At 39.9% G+C, this 22,358-nt stretch overlaps 2 protein-coding genes across 2 annotated transcripts in view; one reads left to right on the forward strand and one right to left on the reverse strand.

Moving 5' to 3' along the window:
• The first annotated feature begins 5,534 nt into the window (after positions 1-5,534).
• ATP5PF (ATP synthase peripheral stalk subunit F6) lies at positions 5,535-8,761 on the forward strand. The gene is made up of 4 exons (XM_053454280.1): positions 5,535-5,645; positions 6,511-6,688; positions 8,079-8,203; positions 8,589-8,761. The coding sequence occupies exons 2-4, from the start codon at positions 6,519-6,521 to the stop codon at positions 8,615-8,617; spliced, it is 324 nt and encodes a 107-aa protein (XP_053310255.1). The 5' UTR covers positions 5,535-5,645; positions 6,511-6,518; the 3' UTR covers positions 8,618-8,761.
• Positions 8,762-14,146: 5,385 nt separating this feature from the next.
• The window catches only part of JAM2 (junctional adhesion molecule 2), a 43,395-nt gene continuing 35,183 nt past the window's right edge, over positions 14,147-22,358 (reverse strand). Inside the window, exons 6-10 of the mRNA XM_053457004.1 lie at positions 20,877-20,979; positions 19,829-19,936; positions 16,102-16,117; positions 15,317-15,356; positions 14,147-14,308 (exon numbers count right to left, since the gene is read on the reverse strand). Of these exons, the coding sequence (XP_053312979.1) occupies positions 14,276-14,308; positions 15,317-15,356; positions 16,102-16,117; positions 19,829-19,936; positions 20,877-20,979 (300 nt within the window). The 3' untranslated portion in view covers positions 14,147-14,275. The remainder of the gene's footprint in view (positions 14,309-15,316; positions 15,357-16,101; positions 16,118-19,828; positions 19,937-20,876; positions 20,980-22,358) is intronic.

Below are 22,358 nucleotides of genomic sequence, written 5' to 3' on the forward strand. Positions count from 1 at the left end.
GGCTAGGTCGGAACGTTGACGTCGCAAGGAGGACGGTCCGGGGCTTGTGTTTTGAGCCGCTTTGAATGTTTTTTTTGCCCCATAGCTTATCTTCCCGTGTTACCTTGGCCGTGACTCAGGGGCTGTTGGTGTTTTGTTAAACGGCGCAACATATGTGTTTTTACCCGTTTAGCACTTTTGTATTCTCTACAAAGCGTATATTATTTTATTATATTTTTATTTATTAACTTTTATTTTTTTAGGATGAGATGAGAGCCCGGCCTGTGAGCGGCCAGCTAGCCTTATCGTGCTTATACAAAGTTCGTGACAGGAATGGTGGGCTTTTGAGGCCCCTGATCCAGAGCTTACAATCTAATGGTTCAAAAAGCTTGTGCTGTTTGCCCCGTAAGTGGTACATATGATGTTCATGGACAGATAGGCTTTTATTGTATATGTATAGTTAAAAAATCCATGGATCGCAGTTCAATGTAATGGTTCAAATGAGAAGAAATAAGTGTTATTTCCCTATATATGCCAAACAAAATCCCATTTCCATAGTTAATGTAGCATACATATGTAACCGTACATACCTATACATTAGAAACATGTAATTTGGTGGCAGATAAGAACCATTTGACCCATCAGACCAGGATACTAGAGGCAATAGCATTCACTAAGCAATATGACATAATGGGCATAGCGGAAACGTGGGATGAGACACATGACTAGGCCGTTAACTTAAATGGTTACACGTTATTTAGGAAGGATAGAAAAAGGAGGTGGAGTATGCTTGTATGTTAACAATGAGCTATGGTCTAATATTAAGCAGCCTGAATGTGACAAGGAAAATGTGGAAGCTTTATGGGTAGATATCAGGTTGGGGCAAAAAAAAGGAAATCAACTACTGGTTGGGATATGTTATAAACCACCTAATGTTAATACTGATGAGGAAGGACAGCTGTAAGAGCAAATTGAGAAAGCTGCATATCTGGGTAACATGTTAATTATTGGAGATTTTAATTACCCGAATGTAAATTGGGATAGAGGGACTAGTAGTTCTGCAAGGGGATTCAGGCTTTTGAATCTGTTAAATGACACCTTCATGTCACAAGTGGTATAAGCACCAACTAGAAAGTATTCTTGTCTGGATCTGGTAATAACAAACAATGTTGATCTTTTGTCTAGCATTCAAGTGGCAGAGCACTTGGGTAATAGTGATCACAATATGGTGTCTTTTGAAATAAACTCAAAAAAGAAATTGCACATGGGGAATACTAAAACATAATTTTAAAAATGCCAATTTCAATAAGATAAGGGGAGCTTTACAACATATTGTCTGGCATAAACTCTTTAGTGATAAAAACACTAAATGGAGTATCTTCAAATATTAGAAACGTACACTTCTTAGTATGTACCATTGGGTAATAAATAAAAAAGAAACAGCGTGAAACCAATGTGGCTTAGTGGGGACGTAAACCATGAAATTCAAAATAAGAAAAGGCTTTTAAAGCATTTAAATCAGACAAATCAGAGGCATCCTATATAAGATATAATAAGAAAGATAAGAAATAATGCATGCAAAAAGGTGATTAGAAGGGCTAAACTAGAAAATGAGAGAGGGATAGCCAAAGAGAGCATAACCAACCTCCAAAATTCTTTAAGTATATAAATTCTAGAGAAAACAAAAAAGGAAAGTGTAGGTACACTAAAAACAGAGATAGGAGTGTTAGTTAACGTGGACCAGGAAAAAACAGAAACTTGAAATAACTTTTTCCTCAGTATATATTAAGTAGGAAGCAATGGCAATGAATATGCAAATGACTACTGCAAAAAAATTACAAACAAATTGTGATTGGATGACTCAGAACAAGGTCCTGCAACAACTAAAGGAAGTTAATGTCAATAAAACTCCGGGGCTTAAGGAGTCTGGAAATAAGTGAACCTCTGTTTCTAATCTTCCGAGATTATTTTCTTTCGGGAATTCAAAAAGGGTTCAAACTCTTTGCCTTGAAATTATAAACCTGTGAGCTTAATTTCTGTGGCAATATACTAACCATTTTGTGGAAATCTATTCATAAACAGGACTATGCAGGACTATACACGTGGTCACGCGTTTAGACTGGAAGAAAGGAGATTTAGTCTAAGGCAAAGGAAAGGGTTTTTTACAGTTAGGACAATAAGGACATGGAATTCTCTGCCTGTAGAGATAGTTTTATCGGAGTCTGTACAGACATTTAAACAACAATTGGATAAATACTTGCAAAAACATAATGTTTAAATTATGGGGAAACAGCCTCTTGATCCAAGGAGAAATATGACTACCATTTTGGGGTCAAGAAGGAATCTCCCCCCTAGTTTGTGCAAAATTGGAAAGAGTCACAACTGGGTTTTTTTTGCCGCCTTTTGGATCAACAGCAAGAAATAAACAGATATGGGAAAGGCTGAACTTGATGGACTCATGTCTTTTTTCAGCCTATGTAACTATGATACATGTTATAAAGAACGCAAAGAGAAAAGGAGGACGGGTCGCCCTATATGCAAGAAATGGCTTAGAGGTTAATCTGATAGAAGGGAAAGTAGAAAACCAAGAGAGACAGTTTGGGTAACTCAACTATCTGCTGATTAAAGAAATGATGCTGACGATGTCAATGAAAGGTGAGGTTGTCATTATGGGGACTTTAATCTCCCTGATGTAGAGAGGAAAAAACATACAACTGGGTCATCCAGGACTAGAGACATCCTAAATTATCTATAGGGAAAGTGGAAGAGTCAACAAGGAAGGAGGCTGCGTTGAATTCAGTGTTCACAAATGAACACCATTTCGGATGCCACTTTGAGAGTGTTTGGACTTCAGTAATTATCAATCTGTGGCTTGCTGTGTTGTGGTTGCTTGATGGGTTGTGTTGTCACAATAAATGTAAGATTTTTTTCTAAAATAGTAAGATGTGTAAATAAGTATTTGTTGGTCTGGATATCTTTAAATGGGGTCCAGGAGAAGTGAATATAAAAGACAGAACCGTGTGGTACTCTGCAGATCTACACGATCTTGAAAGAGAAGAAGGTCGTGTTTAGGAACTATAACTATATAGCAGAACGAGGAAGACGGAAGCAAATATGAAGATAAGCTTAAGGAGGCAAAAACGCATTATTAGATGTACCAAAGTATACACAGAGGAGAAACTTTCTAGTTTAATCCCTTCATGGCTGTTATAACATTCCTGCAGTGCTCGCGTCATAATTTACTGTAAAAAATATTGTGAAAAAATGAGTTTTTTTGACTTTTACTTGAAAATCTTTTACTCATCTATAAAAGCTAATGAAAAAAAAACTGCTAAATCTACTATTTGTCCTGAGTTTAGAAATACCCAATGTTTTTATGTTGTTTTTCTGCACATTATGGGGCAATAAACACAAGTAGCTTTTTTCTATTTAAAAACCATATTTTTACAAATCCGGTAACTTTGCCCCCATGTTCCATTTCGGGTATCTTTGAAGCTGGCCAATGCAATTTACCCCATCAAACCATATATTGTTGAAAAATATTTCAAATATTGGTATTTTAACCCTTTCCAGGCACTAATTCTACTACCAAAGTCAAAGTTTATTTTGTGCCCCCCCCCCACACACACATTGTACTTCTGGTATGAATTTACCGCTCCTGGAATATGCCACAGTTGTACCAACCATGCATAGGTTGGAAGACGGTCAGTTTAATTTACCCCATCAAAATCATATATTTTTGAAAACTAGACACCCCAGGGTATTTCAGATAACGGTATTTTAACTCTTTTCATACACACATTCTACCACCACGCTTTAACAAAATGTGTCGTATTTTTTGTGTTTTTCCCTATGCACATCGTGTATACAACTCCCGGTGCCGGCACTCAGCGGAAGTGCCGGCACCGGAAGTTGTATACGCGTATTGCGTAGATGTCTTCCGCCTGCCGTGCAAGACACCCGGGAGTCTGCCCTGGTAAGTCGGGGGGGTTAGAATGCATCGTGCGCACGTTCACCGGCAACGGCGCATCGCCGCTGCCGGTGAACGTCCGTGTGATGCGCTTAGACAACCTCCCGTGCCGGTACTCCCCCCATGGGAAGTGCTGGCACGGGAGGCTGTCTGAGCGTATCAGAGAGTAGGATACAGGTCCCCTGCACCGCTGCGGGGGATCTGTATCCTAACCCCGCTGCCTGCCCGGCGCACGGGACTGCATGTCCCGGGCGTCGGGCGCTAGACCCCGAATATAGGCCGCACTTTTTTCCCCCACTTTAAGTCTTTAAAGTGGGGGAAAAAAGTGCGGCCTATATTCGGGCCAATACGGTATATATATATATATATATATATATATATATATATATACACACTCACTGGCCACTTTATTAGGTTGGACCCCATTTTGCCTTCATTCTTCACGGCATACTTTCTACAAGGTGCTGGAAACATTCCTCAGAGTGGAAAATGTCCCTACATCATTACACCACCACCACCACCACAAGCCTGAACCTTTAAAACAAGGCAGGATTGATCTATGTTTTCATGTTTATCCCAAAGTCTGACCCTGCCATCTGAATGTTGCAGCTGGAACGGAGACTCATCTGACCAGGCATCGTTGTTCCAACCTTTCATTGTCCAATTTTGGTAGCCTGTGCGAATTGTAGCCTCGGTTTCCTGTTCCTAGCTGACAGGAGTGGCACCCGGGGTGTGGTCTTCTGCTGCTGTAACCCATTTGCTTCAAGGTTCGACATATTGTGCGTTCAGAGATGGTATTCTGCATACCTTGGTTGTAACAAGTGGTTATTTGAGTTACCGTTGCCTTTCTGTCATCTCGAACCAGTCTGCTTATTCTCCTCTGACAAGGCATTTTCTTCCACACAACTGCTGCTCACTGGATAGTTTCTTTTTTGGATCGTTCTCTGTAAACGTCTCGCACCAACAGCCATGCCGCGTTCAAAGTCACTTAAATCCCCTTTCTTCCCCATTCTAATGCACCATTTGAACTTCAGCAAGTTGTCTTGACCATGTCTACATGCCCAAATGCATAGAGCTGCTGCCATGTGATTGATGATTAGCTATTTGTGTTAACAAGCAATTGAACAGATGTACTTAATAAAGTGGCCAGTGAGCGTGTGTTTATATGTATATTTAGCTAGTTATTTATGCAGCAGAGTAAGACATTTAGAAGAATGTATTTTATTTCCACCATTTCATTCACAAACACAATGTCTGCTGTTTCTATACACATTCTAGTAACTTCTCTGGATGCAGAACCCTGTGATACCCTTCATACCCTCAAAAGAGGGACTGTCCATCCTGAAGGACAATTGGGAGGTATGTAATTCTACACTATAAATGACCAATGGAAGGTGCAGAAGAAAGACTATTAAATGTATATTAAACACAATCTAGCCGATCCTCCTCTGTATCCAGTAGATGGGAGGTTTAAGAAGCAGACAATTAGTTAGTATAACCTACACATCCTTCCTCACACCTCAGGGAGCATTAAAGACAGAAGGATGCGACGTCTGCTTTATTTCGCTCGTCGCGTGCCGTAAGCCAGTGAGGGGCGGGGCTCTCCCGGCATCCTCCTCGTGTGTCGTCATCACAGCGAGACTGCAATCTGTGACACCAGAGCAAGGTGACCGCTTCGCTGTGTCCCGGGAAAGAGGTGAGCCCGCAGCTGAGCCGGTGCCGGAGCACGGGGAGTGCAAGGACCGATAGCGGTGGTCCAGTAGCGGGGAAACCGGGCAGGGTTATAGGGAGCTTCTACAATGAAGCGCTCAGGCCCGGCCGCCGTATAACGCGGGGAGATGACAGCTAGTCCGTCTTCGTCTCTGTGCAGCACCTTGAGGGGTCGTTTTTGGCGACTGCGGGCATATTTGTTTATCTGGCTGGTTTTGGGAAACGGATCACCCCATTACCAAGTTTTTAACTCATGTGTTACCAAAGAGTCAAATGTTCTTTATAAAACCGGCAGTTTTCTAAAATGTTTTTATTTATCCCAGGAGGGTTTGCAATTTCGGTTTAAACCCCTCGCTGTAAATGGGGAAATGTGTTTGTTCTTGGAGAGATGTACTCGGTCCTGTATGGTAGTCTTACACTATATAGTGTGTATACATGTATGTATATATGTATATATATATATATATGTGTGTGTATATATATATATATATATATATATATATATATATCAATTCTATACATAACTGAGTTCACCTCTCTGAGTAAGTGCACTACCCTATTTACAATAAAGGGCCAATATATATATACCTTTTAGTATTAGATGCTGAAGGTGGGATGGATGTAACTTTTTCCTGGCAAATATATGGACAATGCTGTTGCCTGAATAGGAGATCTTGTGACAGGAGTATGCGTTGTCCCTCACTAACTGTGACAGATGAAAGGCAATTGCTATATATGTATATGTGTGCATATATATATATATATATATATATATATATATATATATATATATATATATATAATGCGTGTGTGAAGGGCATTTAGAAAAGTCTTTTTTTTTTCCCCCCTAGATATAACCATGGTTGTCCAGCGTTTGTTCCGTTTGTCCTCTGTCCTCCGGTCTGCAGTCTCTGTCCATCTCCGTAGGAATATTGGGTTGACAGCGATTGCATTCAACAAAACCAAGGAGTTGGATCCCGTCCAAAAGATATTTGTGGAAAAGATAAGAGAATACAACACAAAGAGCCAGTAAGTAATTTCTCGGGCTAGACAGCAGTTATAGAAACATAGATGTTATAACCCCCTCGCTGTATGAGCCTCTCCCGCTACTGAAGGGAGGCTGGCCACACTTTCACCGGTCTGCAAGTTTTTCTCCTTATGTTGATATCTGCAGGAAAAAAACACATTTTCTGTACTGAATTCACAAATTGTATATAAAAGCAGGCCAGTCAAGAATAATGGGAGTCATAATTCATTAGCGGTTGAAAAAAACCTACTCCTGTCCTGATTTCATAGAAAGGTAATTTGATGGCAGTTATGAACCATTCTGCCCATCTAGTCTGCCCATTTATGCTGTAAGGAGTCATTCAAGGACTCAAACTTTACTCGGTCCTCTGTCTGGTCTTGGACTTAGGGTCACATCATGCCTACTCCATGCATGAAGTATAGGCCTCTACCGCTTCTGCTTGAAAGCTATTCTGTTTATCTACTACCTCTTTGGTAAAGTAAAACTTTCTTACGTGATCTAAGCTAACCTCATCAAAAGCTCTGTCTTTCACGAGGATTTCTCGATTACATTAATTTTATTGCATTGTTTGTTGTGTCCTAGTTGCTTCAGGATGAGTTAGAAGAACATAACTTGAAAATGCCAGCAATTTGAGTAATTGTTCCATGTTGCTCACGTTTGCTTAATTAATATAGTCCCTAACTAAATAGACAATCAAGTAGTGTTCCGGAGCTCTAAAAATAGTCTGGAAATCCCATATCCGAAATACCCCTATCATCAATTTATCAAACGTAAATAAAAAGCTCACCCAGTTAAGTAAATATAAAAATATATACTTAAAAATGCAGATCCTGTATATTAATATACAAACAGAAATAATTGTCCCAAAGTGTCTTTTAATAAGAAGAATCAAAAGAGAAGCTGTTTAATCACAATAAATGTTATTAAATGCCCGTGCTTGGAGATGTCGGAGAGGTACAGATCATCTCTAGAACAGGATGAATGGGCCTTTTATGATCTTGGTGCACCTTTGTGACGCCTGTGATTAATACATAATGAAGTATTAATGCGTTTCGTACGACATAAAACACCAGGACAGACTTGTACACGCGTGAGGATTTTCCACAGTAACTCACATGCAATTCAAAGAGTTATACTCCCCCCGCCAAAAGCAGATTTTAATGAGATACGCCACCTTCACTACCTACTGGTTACATAGTTATGATTAGGGTCAGATTGAAAGGTAAGATTCTTCACTTTATAGGAGGGGCAAGAGCAGTAATGAAACCTAGAAGAATTCTTCTGGATGCCTCTACCCATCCACATGTTTTTTTTAATTTTATTATATCTATGTCTGCCTCTCACAATATCACCTTGACGTTACCTAATTTATTCCGATGTTTGTTATTAAAGGAAAGCTGGTGGCCCTGTTGATGCCGGTACCGAGTATCAGAAAGATCTTAATGAAGACATTAGCAAACTTCAAAGGTTATACGGTGGAGGAGACCTGACTCAGTTCCCAAAATTTAAATTTGAAGGTAAGCGAGTCCATAGACTGATCATCAACCTTAAAAGGTGCTCTGAAAAGCTGGTTTCGTGTGGAATGTCCTTTCTTAGGTTTCCATGTGTGTCGAGGTCTATGTGTTCTATGACACAAAGCCCCACTGTGGATATTATTTGTTTTTTTCGTGTACATTTCAGTGCCAGCGGACCTCCCAGTGGAGAACCGTGATCTTTTAATATTTTTGCGGTTTTGTTGTGTCGTTATGTTGAAATAAAATATTTATAGTTAAAGTCTAAATGCCAGTTTATTTGTAAAAGTGCTTTGATTCTGGGAATTAATATGTTGATAAAGGCAAATTTACAGTGTTTAGATATGTTGAGATACAGACCAGTCACTGTATGTTATGCTTTTGCTTTCAGAACCTAAATTTGAAGACGCTCAAAAATAAGTTTCTATCTTGGCCAAGCGAGGAAATGTCACCAGGTTCCTGTGTTTATGTTGCGTTCCATTCACTGGTAACTTAATAAAGCATTTTGATCTACTTTACCAATGCGGTCACTTCATCTGTACAATAAAGTTCCTTCAGAAATGATTACATTTTAATCTGTGTTTATTGCAAAACTGTTCATGAAACGCTGCTATTTAAAAACTGTGTGCTTTATTTCTCGCGTTTTCTTTCTCCTTCTATTTTCATTGTAGCAACTGGTTAGGATATCTTCTTGTCTACGTTGCTCAAAAATAACCATCAGTTGGTTGAATTTGCTCCGGTGGGACTTCTTGTCCTGCTTTGTGGTATTGCATGGGCTGCTGGGTGCCAGCAGGGGGCATACTTTGGCAACACAAGGAAACAAATATCACTACAGCCTCGTAGGACTAAAATATGGTTAATAGAGATGAGTGTTCCATCTCTGCTAACCTCCAGCCTTGTGCCTCCTATTGGGTTCGGAGTTGAGTTGCCTCCTTATAAGAATACTTTACATATTTAGTATCACTTCCCCCATCCTCCTGACATGAGAATATAAGTACAACTCACGACTCTACACGCTATTTTATTAGGTATAATAGGAAGACTGTAAAAAGTTATTGTAGTTGGTTAAAGGCAAGAAAAAAGGATGCCTAAGTGCAAATGTTGTTCTCAAAGTTGATTCTTTTATCCAAAAGGGAAGCGTGTTCCTGATGGGCATGTGGTTATTAATGGTGCCTCATGGTGTGTGTGGTCTTCACCTCATTTATAGGGTCCAAACAAGGGTTGTATGTTGCAGTCTTAAAAAGTTTAAAACTAGTGCAATGCCGCAGCTCTATGGTAAGCAATACAACCAAGTCAGGATTAGATAGGGCTCGTCAAGTTTGGCGTACTTTGCTGTAGCGGCAGGTTCAGCGATATATGGTCAAATAATGTTACTGACTTTCTGAAATAAATTCTCAGGACGAGGGTGAAATATGAGCCTTTTATTTATTAGTATAAAATGTCTTAAATTTACTGAATGTTAATATTACGCAAGCACATGCAGCGCACACAGACACACGTGTATAATGTATAGTTTTAGACATTTGCTTGTAGTTTATGTATAAGGCACATTAAGGGAGGTTTGCCGTATTTAGGATTTTACATGATTGCATGGCAATGTATTGTTATATATGTAATATAAAGAGGTCTGCCCAGGCCCCATTATAGCGAAATACATAGGGGTTTGTAAATTTGTATACTTGTGGTAGATATAAATTACAAATGTATTTGATCTGCTTTCTTACATATAACTGTTTGTTTAGTTGCCGTCTGCTTTGGTTAAAATGCAGCAAACGTTGCATGTCAGAATCATAACAAGTATCCCGGAGCGCCAGGAAAGCCACAGTTTGTCAAAGTTGATTCTTGAAGACGGGTTATTTTTGTCCGTGAGGCTTTCCAAAAACTCTATATGATATTTAACGCAGTGTAATATGTTTCATTTTTCGAAGAGAAAGAAATAGAAGTCGGAGAACTCTGACCATCATTAAGTGCGCAGCTATCTCCAGCCCAGCGTGCTGCATTTAGACATTAGGATGCCATGTGTACTATAATCTTCACTTTGATGGGATTTAAACTTGAATTTTTACACCAACCAAAGCAGGGAGTAAATGCGATGCCAGAGCTTCGAGCTGTCAGATAGGAATAGTAAGCTATGTGTAGCATCAGCATTGTATAGTCTGCACTATGCTCGGCCTCTGCATATCTTCACCACGGGATAAATGCTAATCTCTGCTTTAGATTTACAGCTTCAACGCCTTGCACGGCCGTTCCATACCTAGGAAAGTGCATGGAGGGTGAAATTTGTGATACAAGAATACATAAACGAGTGTGTTTCAGGAAGAAGGGTGAGAGCCAGATATGCAATCCATTGCTGTTCTGCGATGAGTGCTACAGACGCAGAGCAGCGATATGGCTTGTATATAATAAAGATGTTCCATGCTGCACCACTAACAAAGAATGCATATGCAAAGTACTTAGTATTTTAATACAAAGTATTCACCTCCTAAAGTGCTGCATGTTGAAGCAGCCCCTGGCAGGAATGGCCTCCCATTGAGTTCCCTCCATGCACTTGCATAGGGGGGAAAATGATAATTTAATCGGCCACTCAGCTATTATATGTGTTAGTGTATGTGATGGCTAGAGGGTTAAGTAAATATGAATCCATGACAGCAAAGTTGCAGAGAGCCTCCCAGTAAAGTTGGGCCTTATCTATAAGTAGGTCATATGTCTTTTTTGATGATCCTTCATCCCTTGTGGCAGCACAACGCAACTTAAATGGTATTCTGTACCTGTAGCAAGAGTCCCTCCTCGCCCCTTCGGCCGTTTCTAAATATGGTTTTGATTGGGGCGTTGGGGGGGGGGATTACGGACTGGACCATTTGCAAATTCCCGTTTGTAGCACACGTGATTTAGTATAAGCGTTGGCTTTTGATATAAGGTATTATTGTTAGGGGGCAGTACTGTCCCTTTGTATTCAATATGTATCTGCTGATCCATTACTGAGGTTGTTCAGGAGATTTTATACGGTATCGGTCAACATTATGTAGCAACAGACAAATCAAGTTAGCTAGAGATAAAAGTCCCTTAGGCCCTAGGATCTTGGACCGGGGAAATAGTGTCAAACCTAAATTTAAACAGATTCCAGGAGCGGTCCTATCTTAAATCAATCGGTATTACTTTTTATCAAGAAATACAGGGAAATATTGAATTCTGAGTGCAAGAACTTTTAGCTAAATATGAATTCCCAAACCAGACTAGTAAAATTGTTACTAACAAGAAATAACCTTATATTTCTTTGAATATATATATATATATATATATATATATATATATATATATATATATATATATAAAACCCTATAAACGAAAACTTGTAAACGCATACCAACACAACACTGATTTTTCAAATATGTTTTATTATCCTACATACAAATGTTAAATACTATACATAGATCAAAAGTGCTATTTCTTAACTACTCAATGTACATTATTTTACAAGCGTGCACATTTTTAAAGGAATCATATTTAAAGCGAACCTGTCACCCAAAAGGTGATTTTTAGGGTTAAGGCTGCCCTTAGAGCATGTCCTATTATCTAGAGACCTATTTCAAGGATACATCACTGCTTTAGCACAGTTAAGTCGGGTATACACCTGCCTGTAGTTATGTATGCACATAGAAAGAAAAAAAAACACTATCTATCTTGTGTTAAAAGGATTATTATTCTAAAATAATTTGGTTTTGACATCATCAAGATGAAATTCTATTCAAATGAATTACTGTGAATGGCATCGGCTGGTAAGACAAGAATACACTTGTCAGGAAATCGATAGGACAGCGTTTGAAAGACAGGTTCGCTCTAAAAGATGCCATAATAGGGGAAGAGTGCAAGGATGTCTCATGCCACACTTGAGAGCAACACTAAAGCTTCTGCGAGACCGCTACTACAAAAACAGCTACTTGGCTCCAGCTTTTTCAATACGTATCGACAGCATTGCATCAAACCGGTCATTCGCAATGCTATGGATATAATGATGTAAACAAAAAAACAATTACATAATAAACGTTAAAAAATACATTCTCTGATATGGAAATTAAGGCACAATGACACAAATCAGGCACTGCGGATGTCAATGAGAAATTATGAGCTGCCTTAAAACAATAGTTTATTTTACTTGATTTACTTTGACAGTGTCGTAGTAAAATCTGGACTGCGTATCCCAGCCTACTGGCCGGCTGAGCCGGACTGCAACTCCAAAGAACCTCTACCAAATATTCATGAACTACAAAAAAATAATCAAACTATAAATACCATGACCCTCCCAATAAAAATATAACATTAAATTTAATTCTAAAGTGGAATTTGAAAGAACATTTCTAATCGATGTCTACACTGTATGACCAAATGTTATGTGGATATCCAACCATCGCAGCCATATAGTTTGTTGGACATCACATACTAAAGCCATGGGCATTAAAATGGAGTTCCCCCCTCCTGCTTGGCTATAACAGCTTTCACTGTTCTGGCTTTCCTGATTTTGGAGTGTTGAGGTCAGACACTGGTGTTAGATGACAAGGATTGGCTTGCAGTCTGGGATCCAATTCATCCCAAGGGTGTTCAATCTGGTCAAGGACAGGGTTCTGTGCGGGCCACTCGAGGTTCTCCACACTGAACTCGTCAAACTGTCTCTATGGACGGTCATGCTGGAACAGGAATGGGCCTTCTCCACATTGGTGCCACAAAGCTTGAAGCACACAGTTATCTACAATGTCTTCGTTTTGGCAAACTGACTTGTGGCAAACCTGGCCAATGTTTGTCTATGGAGATGGCCACTGACACACCTGAACTCAATAATTAGGAGGGGAGTCCACATACTTTTGGTCGTATAGCTTACCTCCTCTTGTTATTGACCATCGCTTTTTTTAAAACCTCTAATCCAAAACATAAATCAAAATTACTTCATAAAAGATGTGACATACAGTATTAAGGAAAAACTAAGTTCCAAGGACCACACCACAATCGAATAGTTGGCCACAGGGGCTTGTTAAATATCCACCTGCATTCAAGGACTACATGTGTAAATGTGGTGCAGCTTGCGAGACATATACACTAAAATACAAAAATATAACTTCTAACGCTTCTGCTTCTGTTGACTAGATGCCATGATGCTTACCAACGAATGGATGAGAATTGACAAGGGGGAATGGATCAAATGCTGCTGCCATGTGAATATTTTTATAGCGTTGATTACTTTACTAAAGTAAACTGTATATGAAGTGTTGTTTTTTTCTAGACAAGCATTGCTATTAAGATGTATGAGTGTTAACAAAATGGCTTCCTTGAAGTAACACTCTTCTTGGTGCTTGGTCTAGCTGAGGTTTAAAATGGTAGATCCTAACCCGGCCTTACCCGGTGATTGGCAGACATGGTACACCACATTGTATGTATGGATGAACCCAACAATAGGGGCCATGGTATGACAATTATCCTGTATGGCCATATTTTCTCATTTGAAGCCTTCTTCCCTTCCATCACTAACAAGGTTTCCATATGGCTAACCCCCCCCCTACACACTTTTGTGTCCATAACCATATACACCTCTATAAGTCTAATTGGACAAAGGCAGGCATATTGGTTTAGGAATTCGTAGAACTAGGAAATGTGTTTCAATGATTATAGCAAATAAAACATTCAACGGATTTCAAACATGCAAAGACTGATACTGAAAGCTGTACAAGGCCACTTAAGGTTGCGTTATGGATAACCGAGATAATCCACATTATTCAGAAGAGTTTCCCCTCAATGGCCGACATTAACCAGCACTGGAACGCTGTGTGTAGAAAACCTCTTGGCCTTTTCTTGGGCTCTTCCAGTAGACTGACCCAAGTCTTTGAATGCGAGTCAGATTCCTGACTCTATACAGAGCAGATATTTGGTGTTAAGAACACTGGGTTTTTTTTTTTCTTTGAACTAATTGATATTTTCTTCACGATATCATTGGTTTAATCTCATGTAAAAATAGACATCTGTTTTCAAGTCTGTTATTCATGAAAGCGAAATGCATAGGAAGTGGTTAAAATGGCCACCTCGCCTGTGTGTTCATATGACAAAAGACTTTGTGTGCTTGAAGTCCTGTAGAAGAAGAAACAAATGCTGTCATCACTTTCATAATACTATACAAAACAGTGTTTACAATAGAAGGATTTCACCTGTCTGTATAACCCATGGGGACATTATGACCCACCGGGCAAGCTTTTGCCTGCGTTCAGCTAAATGGAGGATCTTCATAGTAAACATTAAGTTCCTCTTAATACAGGGGGGTGGTTTGTGCCTAGATACACTAACATAACAAATGGTTTCTCCAGTGAATTGAATTGTACCGTTCCTGGTACTATTCTATGGGGATGCAGTAGAATTGTGCAGTAGAATTTTTGTTTTTGGACAATAAATTTTGTTTCTAGCCCTTTTAGTTTGGACAAAATAAGGAAACAAAGTTCATTGCCACTCACCCTCAGTCACTCTCCCCCAGCTTCTCCCAGCTATCTGCTCCGTTAACCAGGAGATAGAAAGGTGCGGAAACACTTATTTTTCTCTGCATTATTTTGGCCTGGTGGAGTACTTCCACAAAAGGGCAGAGCCACGGCACGGCCCACAGGGACAGCCTCTACCCCATTCCTTCAGTCGGGGGAAAGGGTGTGTGCAGAGGAGGCCAGGTTAATGGAGCCGATAGCGGGGAGAAGGGGACCAAGAAAGAAGAACAAGGAGTAGCAAGAGAAGAAGCTGAGCTGCGGAAACATAGACTGGGACACGGATGTGGTTGGCGGAAAAGGTAGGGAGACATTGAGAGAGAGCGTGAGAGAGTATGAGAGCGAGAGCGTGAGAGAGTATGAGAGCGAGAGCGTGAGAGAGTATGAGAGCGAGAGCGTGAGAGAGTATGAGAGAGCGTGAGAGACTATGAGAAAGAACTATGAATTAACAAAATTTGGTAAATTTAGTTAAAAGTCAGGTTTGTACGAATCTGAAAGCACTTTTAGTTACAAGAATAACATGGGGGAGAGATCCAAACCCTCAAGAACAAGCAAGCAACTACGTTTAAATACATAGAAAAAATATAACAATTTTAATGAATTCCACACTTACACTTTCACTTTTGGATGTATACTTATCGGATCTTTCTTTCCTGAGGATAAAAGAGAAAAACATTTTCTTAATACTATATTCCAGTACAATAGAAGAATATGCACGCACTTATAAATATATGCACATTTATGCTTAAAAGTGCCAATAAACTTAAAAATAATTTGGGCTTCTTAGTTTTTCAATGTCCCAAATTATTTGAGAAGGCGATTTGCATATTAGAAGTTAGAAGCTCTATTCTTAGGGTGCCTGGCATTGCCTGCTTGCAGAAATTGTCAGTCAGGAAATACATCTTCAACAGGAAACAAAAAAAAACAACAATTTTGGATTGTTTCAGAGAAAAAGTTTACATGTATTGGGTGTCATTCACTAGTGCTGCCAGCAGAGGGAGCCCCATTTTCATGGGTTTACAAATAAAAAGACTTTCAACGACTATGTGCACCCAATCAAGCCTTGCAAAGGGAAGTAAAAGCATATAAAACCAGAAAAATAAATATATAGCCAGAAAAATAAATATATAGCCTGCCTAAATTGCACGCTACTGCTCTGGATGATCATGGTTGTGCTAGGCGACAATGACTGGTGGTAATTATAGCTCCATTTGTCTGTCTTAAAGGAGGGGGGGGTCTGTCAGTGTCACAGTTCTTCTATTATCTTATAACTTGTGACTCTTGTTTGAAAATATCAGTCACTATATAACGTGAACATAACTTAATGAAGTTAGTTCTTCTTTGCCCCTTTAATGCAAGTTTGGGTTGTATTATTAGAGTGAATAAATGGTTACTTACTCTGATGGCTTTCCTCCTACAGAAGAAAAGAAAACAAAAACACAGGAATTATTACAAATTGGTGAACACGCTGGACACTTCAACACATTGAACACTTTACACTGTAGATACCAATGGCTACCAACTCGCCCAGCTCAATCCATCACAGATCCTCCTAAACCTAAACTGCTGTTGGGTTTTGTGAGCCAATGTCTATATCTAGACTGACAGGCTCTGGGCTACATCAGGTTAATTCTGGATTGTGTTATTGAGATTATAATTACCACCCAATCTAACAAGATCCGTAGGTAAAATGCAGTTTTATGTCCTAATGACACGGCGTGCCAGGTAGTGTTTAATGTAAATTTGAAATAATGTATAGATTATGGTAAAAGTTTAGTAGTTTCCAGGTATTTAGATTATTATTTTTAAAGATTGTGAAAATATTACCTTTGAAAAGCCTATGAATAACAATAAAAAAGGCAGTCCTGTTTATACAGAAAAAACACTTTTTTGAAACGAAGGCAGGCGTGAAGAGGTGTTTTCGGTTGGATTTCATAGATGTTTGCACGTCTGAACAAATAAATGATATTTTTACTAAATGTTTTTCTATTGCTTTGCAGCGTTCATTAGGTGGAAAGAGAATTGTTATCTGGCTTCCGCCATCCCATTGGTGACATAATAAAAACATTTGGTTAGACCAATAAGGGAAGAGGAAGGGGGCATCATAGATTATGTTGATGTAATATGTAACGATACATATTAGATTAAAAATGTTCTATTTGTTCTGCTGGTGATGTTTGGCTTGAAATCCCAATTGCACAAAGCAGCTGGTTTATACTGTGGTGTAAATTAAAAAGTTTCACAAAAGAAAGAGTAATGTTTTAAAATAAAAATAACATTTATCAATCTTTAAGATTACATATTCTTAAACAACATTAAACATATTTATTATTAATTATATATATTAAATATATATATATATTAAATATATAAATAAATTATATATATAATTACAAATAATAAAAAAATAAGTAATATTATTAATCCTATAATTGTAACCTGTAACAATACTGTATGCATAATATAGCAAATACTATATATACATTGGGTTCATATAAAAAGCAACAACTACCACTATTTATAAAAACGTGCTTTTTTGAAACACTTGTCCAAACTTACTATTAATAAGAGGGACAATCAGCCTTAAAAAGTGAGCGTTGAAAGATTTTGAAAGATTTTAACTACTGAATAACACAATAGAACAATCCTTCCATTCCATGTGGCCATTGTCTGCTTAGTGTTATCTACGTACAGATGGTGTTTCAGACAAAACAATTGAAAAAAGGGGCCAGGATAATGTGTGCCGCATACGGTGTCCACCAGCCCCCTATTTATAAGGTTTATGACGTCTAATAACGTGTTAATTTGGGACTGGGGGGTATTAAGTGGTAGTAAACGTCGGGCAATCACCAAAACAACCAATGCCATGCCCCTGCTAATTGCTCTTTATAAATAACACTAGACACGTATCCAGAACTTTAAAAGAAAACAGGATAATTTACTATCCTATTCACTAAAGTCCAAGTTGGGACTCAACTCAACTCAAAACTCCACTCGGGTCAGCTCGACAGCAGCAGGGTGTAAGCACGGGAAGGATGCGCAAGCACTCACTAAGCAACTTCTTAACTGACCCAATGAATTCACTTATCTTATAGCGTCAGACGCATGAGTATGACAGCTCTGCCATCACCTGTTGAGGAACCAGACGTCCAACGAGGCTGTGTGAAGTCCTAAAATGTGTTCCTTGCTAGTTCCTGATAGAATCTTAATTTTATTTCTGGTTTCTTTGGGACAACCCAGTGCTTTTAGGGTTTAAGATTATTAGCGCCCTTCCCCGGAGTCCAGCTAGAGATTCCCGGGTGATGCTTGGGACATCCGTAAGTGTGCAGGAAATTATCATCAACATAATGCTGAACTCCAGCCCCAAACCTTTCTCTTTGCTTTTAGAAAGGTGTTTTAGAGAGTTGGGGGGGGGCAGCAGGCATTTTCTTGCCCTGCAAAGTTTTGAGTGTCTTTCTCTCGAGTTGTCGCACACTGCGTAGCCTGGATAATACCCGCTGTGTCTGTGTACAGCCGTTTCCTCGAGCCTCGTCCTCCCCACACTAAACACGCCTAATGCCCATTGACTGCGGTTAGTACGACTACCCCCTGCTTTCCTGTCTTTGTGTGCAGCTTGGCACCGGCTCTGTTTCCTAGGGTGTTCACTTGTTATTTATGGAAAGCAGACCTAACTGTTAAACAAACCGATGACCCCCGTCATTTGTTTATACACGTATTTACTGTATTTTCCTGGTTTGGTCGGAAAAATATCAGTCGGGTTGCAAATTTCCGCCAGTCTCCATGCAGTTCTTCTATTAGACGAGGTGAAATACGAGAACCTAAGTCCTGTGTCTACTGGTTCTTCCTCAAATATCCTGAACTTGTTTGGTCTACCTTCCAAGATTCTGTGATCATTAATGTATCCCAAAACTTTCTATGCCTACTGGTTCCTCCTTCAAAGTCCTTATAGATGCAGAAACGGGCAGCTATGGAGATTTCACCGGTAAATGACCCAGTAGTTTTATTGCTTAAAGCAGATTTACAACTAAAGGCTAAATTATAACTATATGATTGCCGCAGTCATCAAACCTATCCAATGTCAGCCTACCAGCCCACAGCCATTGCGGACATAAGTACAATTTTTCAGTTCTATTACAAGGCAAGTCACATGGAAACAGAATCAGAGAAATGTTACTTGCCACTACTATTAATATTACTGGCCGCTCCCCATTCTCCGGGTAACGGTATCTGCAACTAAATTTAACTTTGGAACATTTCCACGATTAACAGTGCTCATCGCGCCTCCCTGGGACTATATTTTGTCCCTGTGAATTATGGACGAGACCCATTTTGATTAGACTCAACTTTGAATAGATGGCGATGACAGATGCGTTGCGGATATGTTCATGCGTCAATCAACCGAAAGAAATGAAAATAATTTCAAAATGCGATATGCATAGGGGGTGGCAATAAAAGAGAGAGGCCGAGAGGACTATGGTGGAGAACGGAGAGTGAAGCTCCATAAGACTTGGGTCATGGTGAATTTGGAGGCTTGCAACCCTTTATCTGTAGATCAAATGCTCCTCTAAAATATGTTTTTTTACATTGCTTTTCTATGGCTACTTAGTGTTCATGCAGCCGTGCTTTCTCCTTGCTGTTCTGTTAGTGTCTGCGCACATCGCTTGCTGGATTTTAGACCACTGTCCATTCGGATAAGAATATCACCTCCCTCTTCTGAGAGTAATAAAACGGCCTGTTGCCCAGTTGTTCATTTGAAGCTCTGCTGGAACGTGGGACTATGTCGTCGTGTCCTGCTGGTGTGTGGTGGACTCTCCATCGCAGGCGTTGGCTGATGCCGACAAAGGCTTCCCCCACATTGTCGCCGAAGTAACCTGAAGCTGAGTGTATGCTCTTTTGTTGTCTTTGATCTTGATGCAATAAACTATTGTTGTTCTTTAAGAGCGTGTTTTGGTTATTTTGGGATGTGAACTAGTTTACTGACGTAAGTTTTTTTTCCAAAAGTTTACAGCTGGTTACCCCCTATTCCAATTTCAAAGTTCTCACTCCTGATCTGCCCCATCTGATAAGTGCAAACAAAGCGGACAGCTCCGTGGCTTTATGAACGATATCACATTTCTTTACTTACTCGAAAAGTAGCCTCTCTTGTGTGCAAAGAACACCCCGCATCCACAAAGCAATATAACAAGAGCAACGATAACCGTGGCTGCAATGATCCCGGGGATGTTCAAGTCATCTGCGTTAAACAACAAAACAACATTGTAAGGAGGACATCTTGAAATACATACACAACGCCTGGGAACGTAACTTCCATGTAACACATTTACATTTTCATATAACACATTTAATTTCATTTATAAAAACATTCCTCATACCCAAGTGGCCCATGGAAGTCAGTGAGGCCAGTCCTAGACCAAATGGCACCCCAAGCAAGAATATTTGTCTCCTATTTTTTAAGACATTCTTACATAGCATTACATTTGTTTACATCATTTAATTCATAAACACAATGTCTCTTTGCCTTGCTGTTTTATCTAAATGTAATTCAGGCCTGTAGAACACCGTGAAAGCACTCGTATGTGCAAAACATTCTGAACTTTTAGAAAGGATGGACACCTGTGGAGGAAAGAAGGGCGCAGGGACTCTGGTCCTAATGGGACAATCTGCCCCTAGGGAAAAATTGTTGAAAAACACATATTATTGATTATGATGTGATTATACATCCCACGTACTGCAGGGGGCAGCACTTTACATGGGCTGACATGAAACGTGAATTAATGGAACATGTGATTCCTCGCGACACACGGTTGCTCCTTTAGGCACAGACCCTATATGTCACTGTCAGGAAATTCCCCAGGTATGTTAGGTTGTCCATCCTAACTTTTGATTAAAATAGGCAGAAACCTATGAATATCGCATGATGCGTGGCAGTAAGTGAACACAATAACTGTACATTTATGTTTTTTCTTAAAGAAACAGGAGGCACCTGCATCAGCACTTTACAGAATAGCTTGGCTGAGGACGATGTGAGTTTTAATCTCCAGCATGTGGAATGTCAGGCGGTTACTGTCTCTTTACAGACTGCCAACGGCGCATGTTGTTACTGCCTATCCACCTCTGTCATTGCCATCCATAGAAGCTGCACGTGCTTCATTTAACCCGCTCAGATCACTCACCCACTTGCATTTTCTTGGCAATGCACCTCTGTGCCTTTCCGATGCTGTTGTTGGCTTCGCAGTAGTACTCTCCGGAGTCGTCTTTTGTGACGGTATTGAATTGCTGGCAAAAGAAACAGGCATTGTTATGCACGCCGGCTGCAGTTAGCACAGTCTGAACAATACTGGATCAATATGTCCTTATGTTAATTAAATCCGCAGCTCTCTGAATGCATGGAGTCAGTTATCTGTAATTTACTGGCTGATACAGACAAACAGTATATTTAGTAAGTCATTCGGAACTCACAGTCTGGCATTAAATCTCTATTAACGTTCCTACTTGGGTTTACCTTACATTTAAAATAGGTTTACCATACACTGATCAGCACGACCACCTGCCTAATATTGTGTGGGCCCTCCTTTTGCCCCCAAAACAGCCCTGACCCGTCAAGGCATGGACTTCACTAGACCTCTGAAGGTGTGCTGTGGTATCCGGCACCAAGATGTTAGCAGCAGATCCTTTAACTCCTGTAAATTGTGAGGTGCGGCCTCCATGGATGCATCCTGGTGCCATGTAAACAACGTACTCAGCCATCCACGTGATGTAAAAGAAAACGGGATTCACCAGACCAGCCACCTTCTTCCATTGCTTCGTGGTCCAGTTCTTACGCTCACTTGCCCATTGTAGGTGGAAAGGGGTCAGCATGGGTACCCTGGAGGCTCTGTGGCTACGCAGCCCCATACACAAAAAAACTGCGATGCTCTGTGTGTTCTGACACCTTTCTATCGGGACCAGCATTAACTTTTTCAAAAAATTTGAGCTACTGTTGGATGTGGGCCAAATGGGCCAGCATTCGCCCCCCCATGTGCATCAATGAGCCTTGGCCGCCTACGACCCTGTCGCTGGTTCACCGCGCTTCCTTCCTTCAACTACTTTTGATAGGTACTGAACGCTGCACACCGGGAACACCCCACAAGAGATGCAGTTTTGGAGATGCTCTGACCCACCCGTCTTGCCATCACAATTTGGCCATTGTCAAAGTCACCGCGATCAGGATTCAAATCCTAGATGTCAATTTTTTTTATTTGTCCCTCTGTCCCTTTTATCACCTGCTTTCTATAAAATGCATTTTGCTTTACAGCTTTAAAAACAATAAAATTCGGTTTTTGCACACAAAGTTCTCTATGTGTGTGAGTTTTTTTTTAAACTCCCTGTGTCGTGGGCATAACGTACTCCAGATTTTTTGAACAAATACTGGAGCCAGTCACAAAGCTTTTAAAAATGGAACACATCCAACGCTAAATAATTATTAATTTTCAACACTTTTTTTGGTTTAGTTGTTCCAATAACAAACATAATCTTACATTTATTCCTCCCCTCCACGCTATTCACAATGCTGCCTGTGTATATCCCGTGCTAACACTGCTGTGTATTACTGTAGATCTTGGTGAACCATAAAAGGTTTGCAGCACAGAACAGCCGTAATATACCACACACTGTGT

The sequence above is a fragment of the Spea bombifrons genome, chromosome 2, assembly GCF_027358695.1.
Source record: "Spea bombifrons isolate aSpeBom1 chromosome 2, aSpeBom1.2.pri, whole genome shotgun sequence".
Classification (NCBI taxonomy): Eukaryota; Metazoa; Chordata; class Amphibia; order Anura; family Pelobatidae; genus Spea; species Spea bombifrons.

Coding starts and splice junctions, on each gene's coding strand:
- ATP5PF (XM_053454280.1), top strand. CDS start 6,519: ATGGTTGTCCAGCGTTTGTTCCGTTTGTCCTCTGTCCTCCGGTCTGCA. Junction 6,689..8,078: donor GAATACAACACAAAGAGCCA/GTAAGTAATTTC, acceptor TTGTTATTAAAG/GAAAGCTGGTGGCCCTGTTG. Junction 8,204..8,588: donor CCCAAAATTTAAATTTGAAG/GTAAGCGAGTCC, acceptor TTTTGCTTTCAG/AACCTAAATTTGAAGACGCT.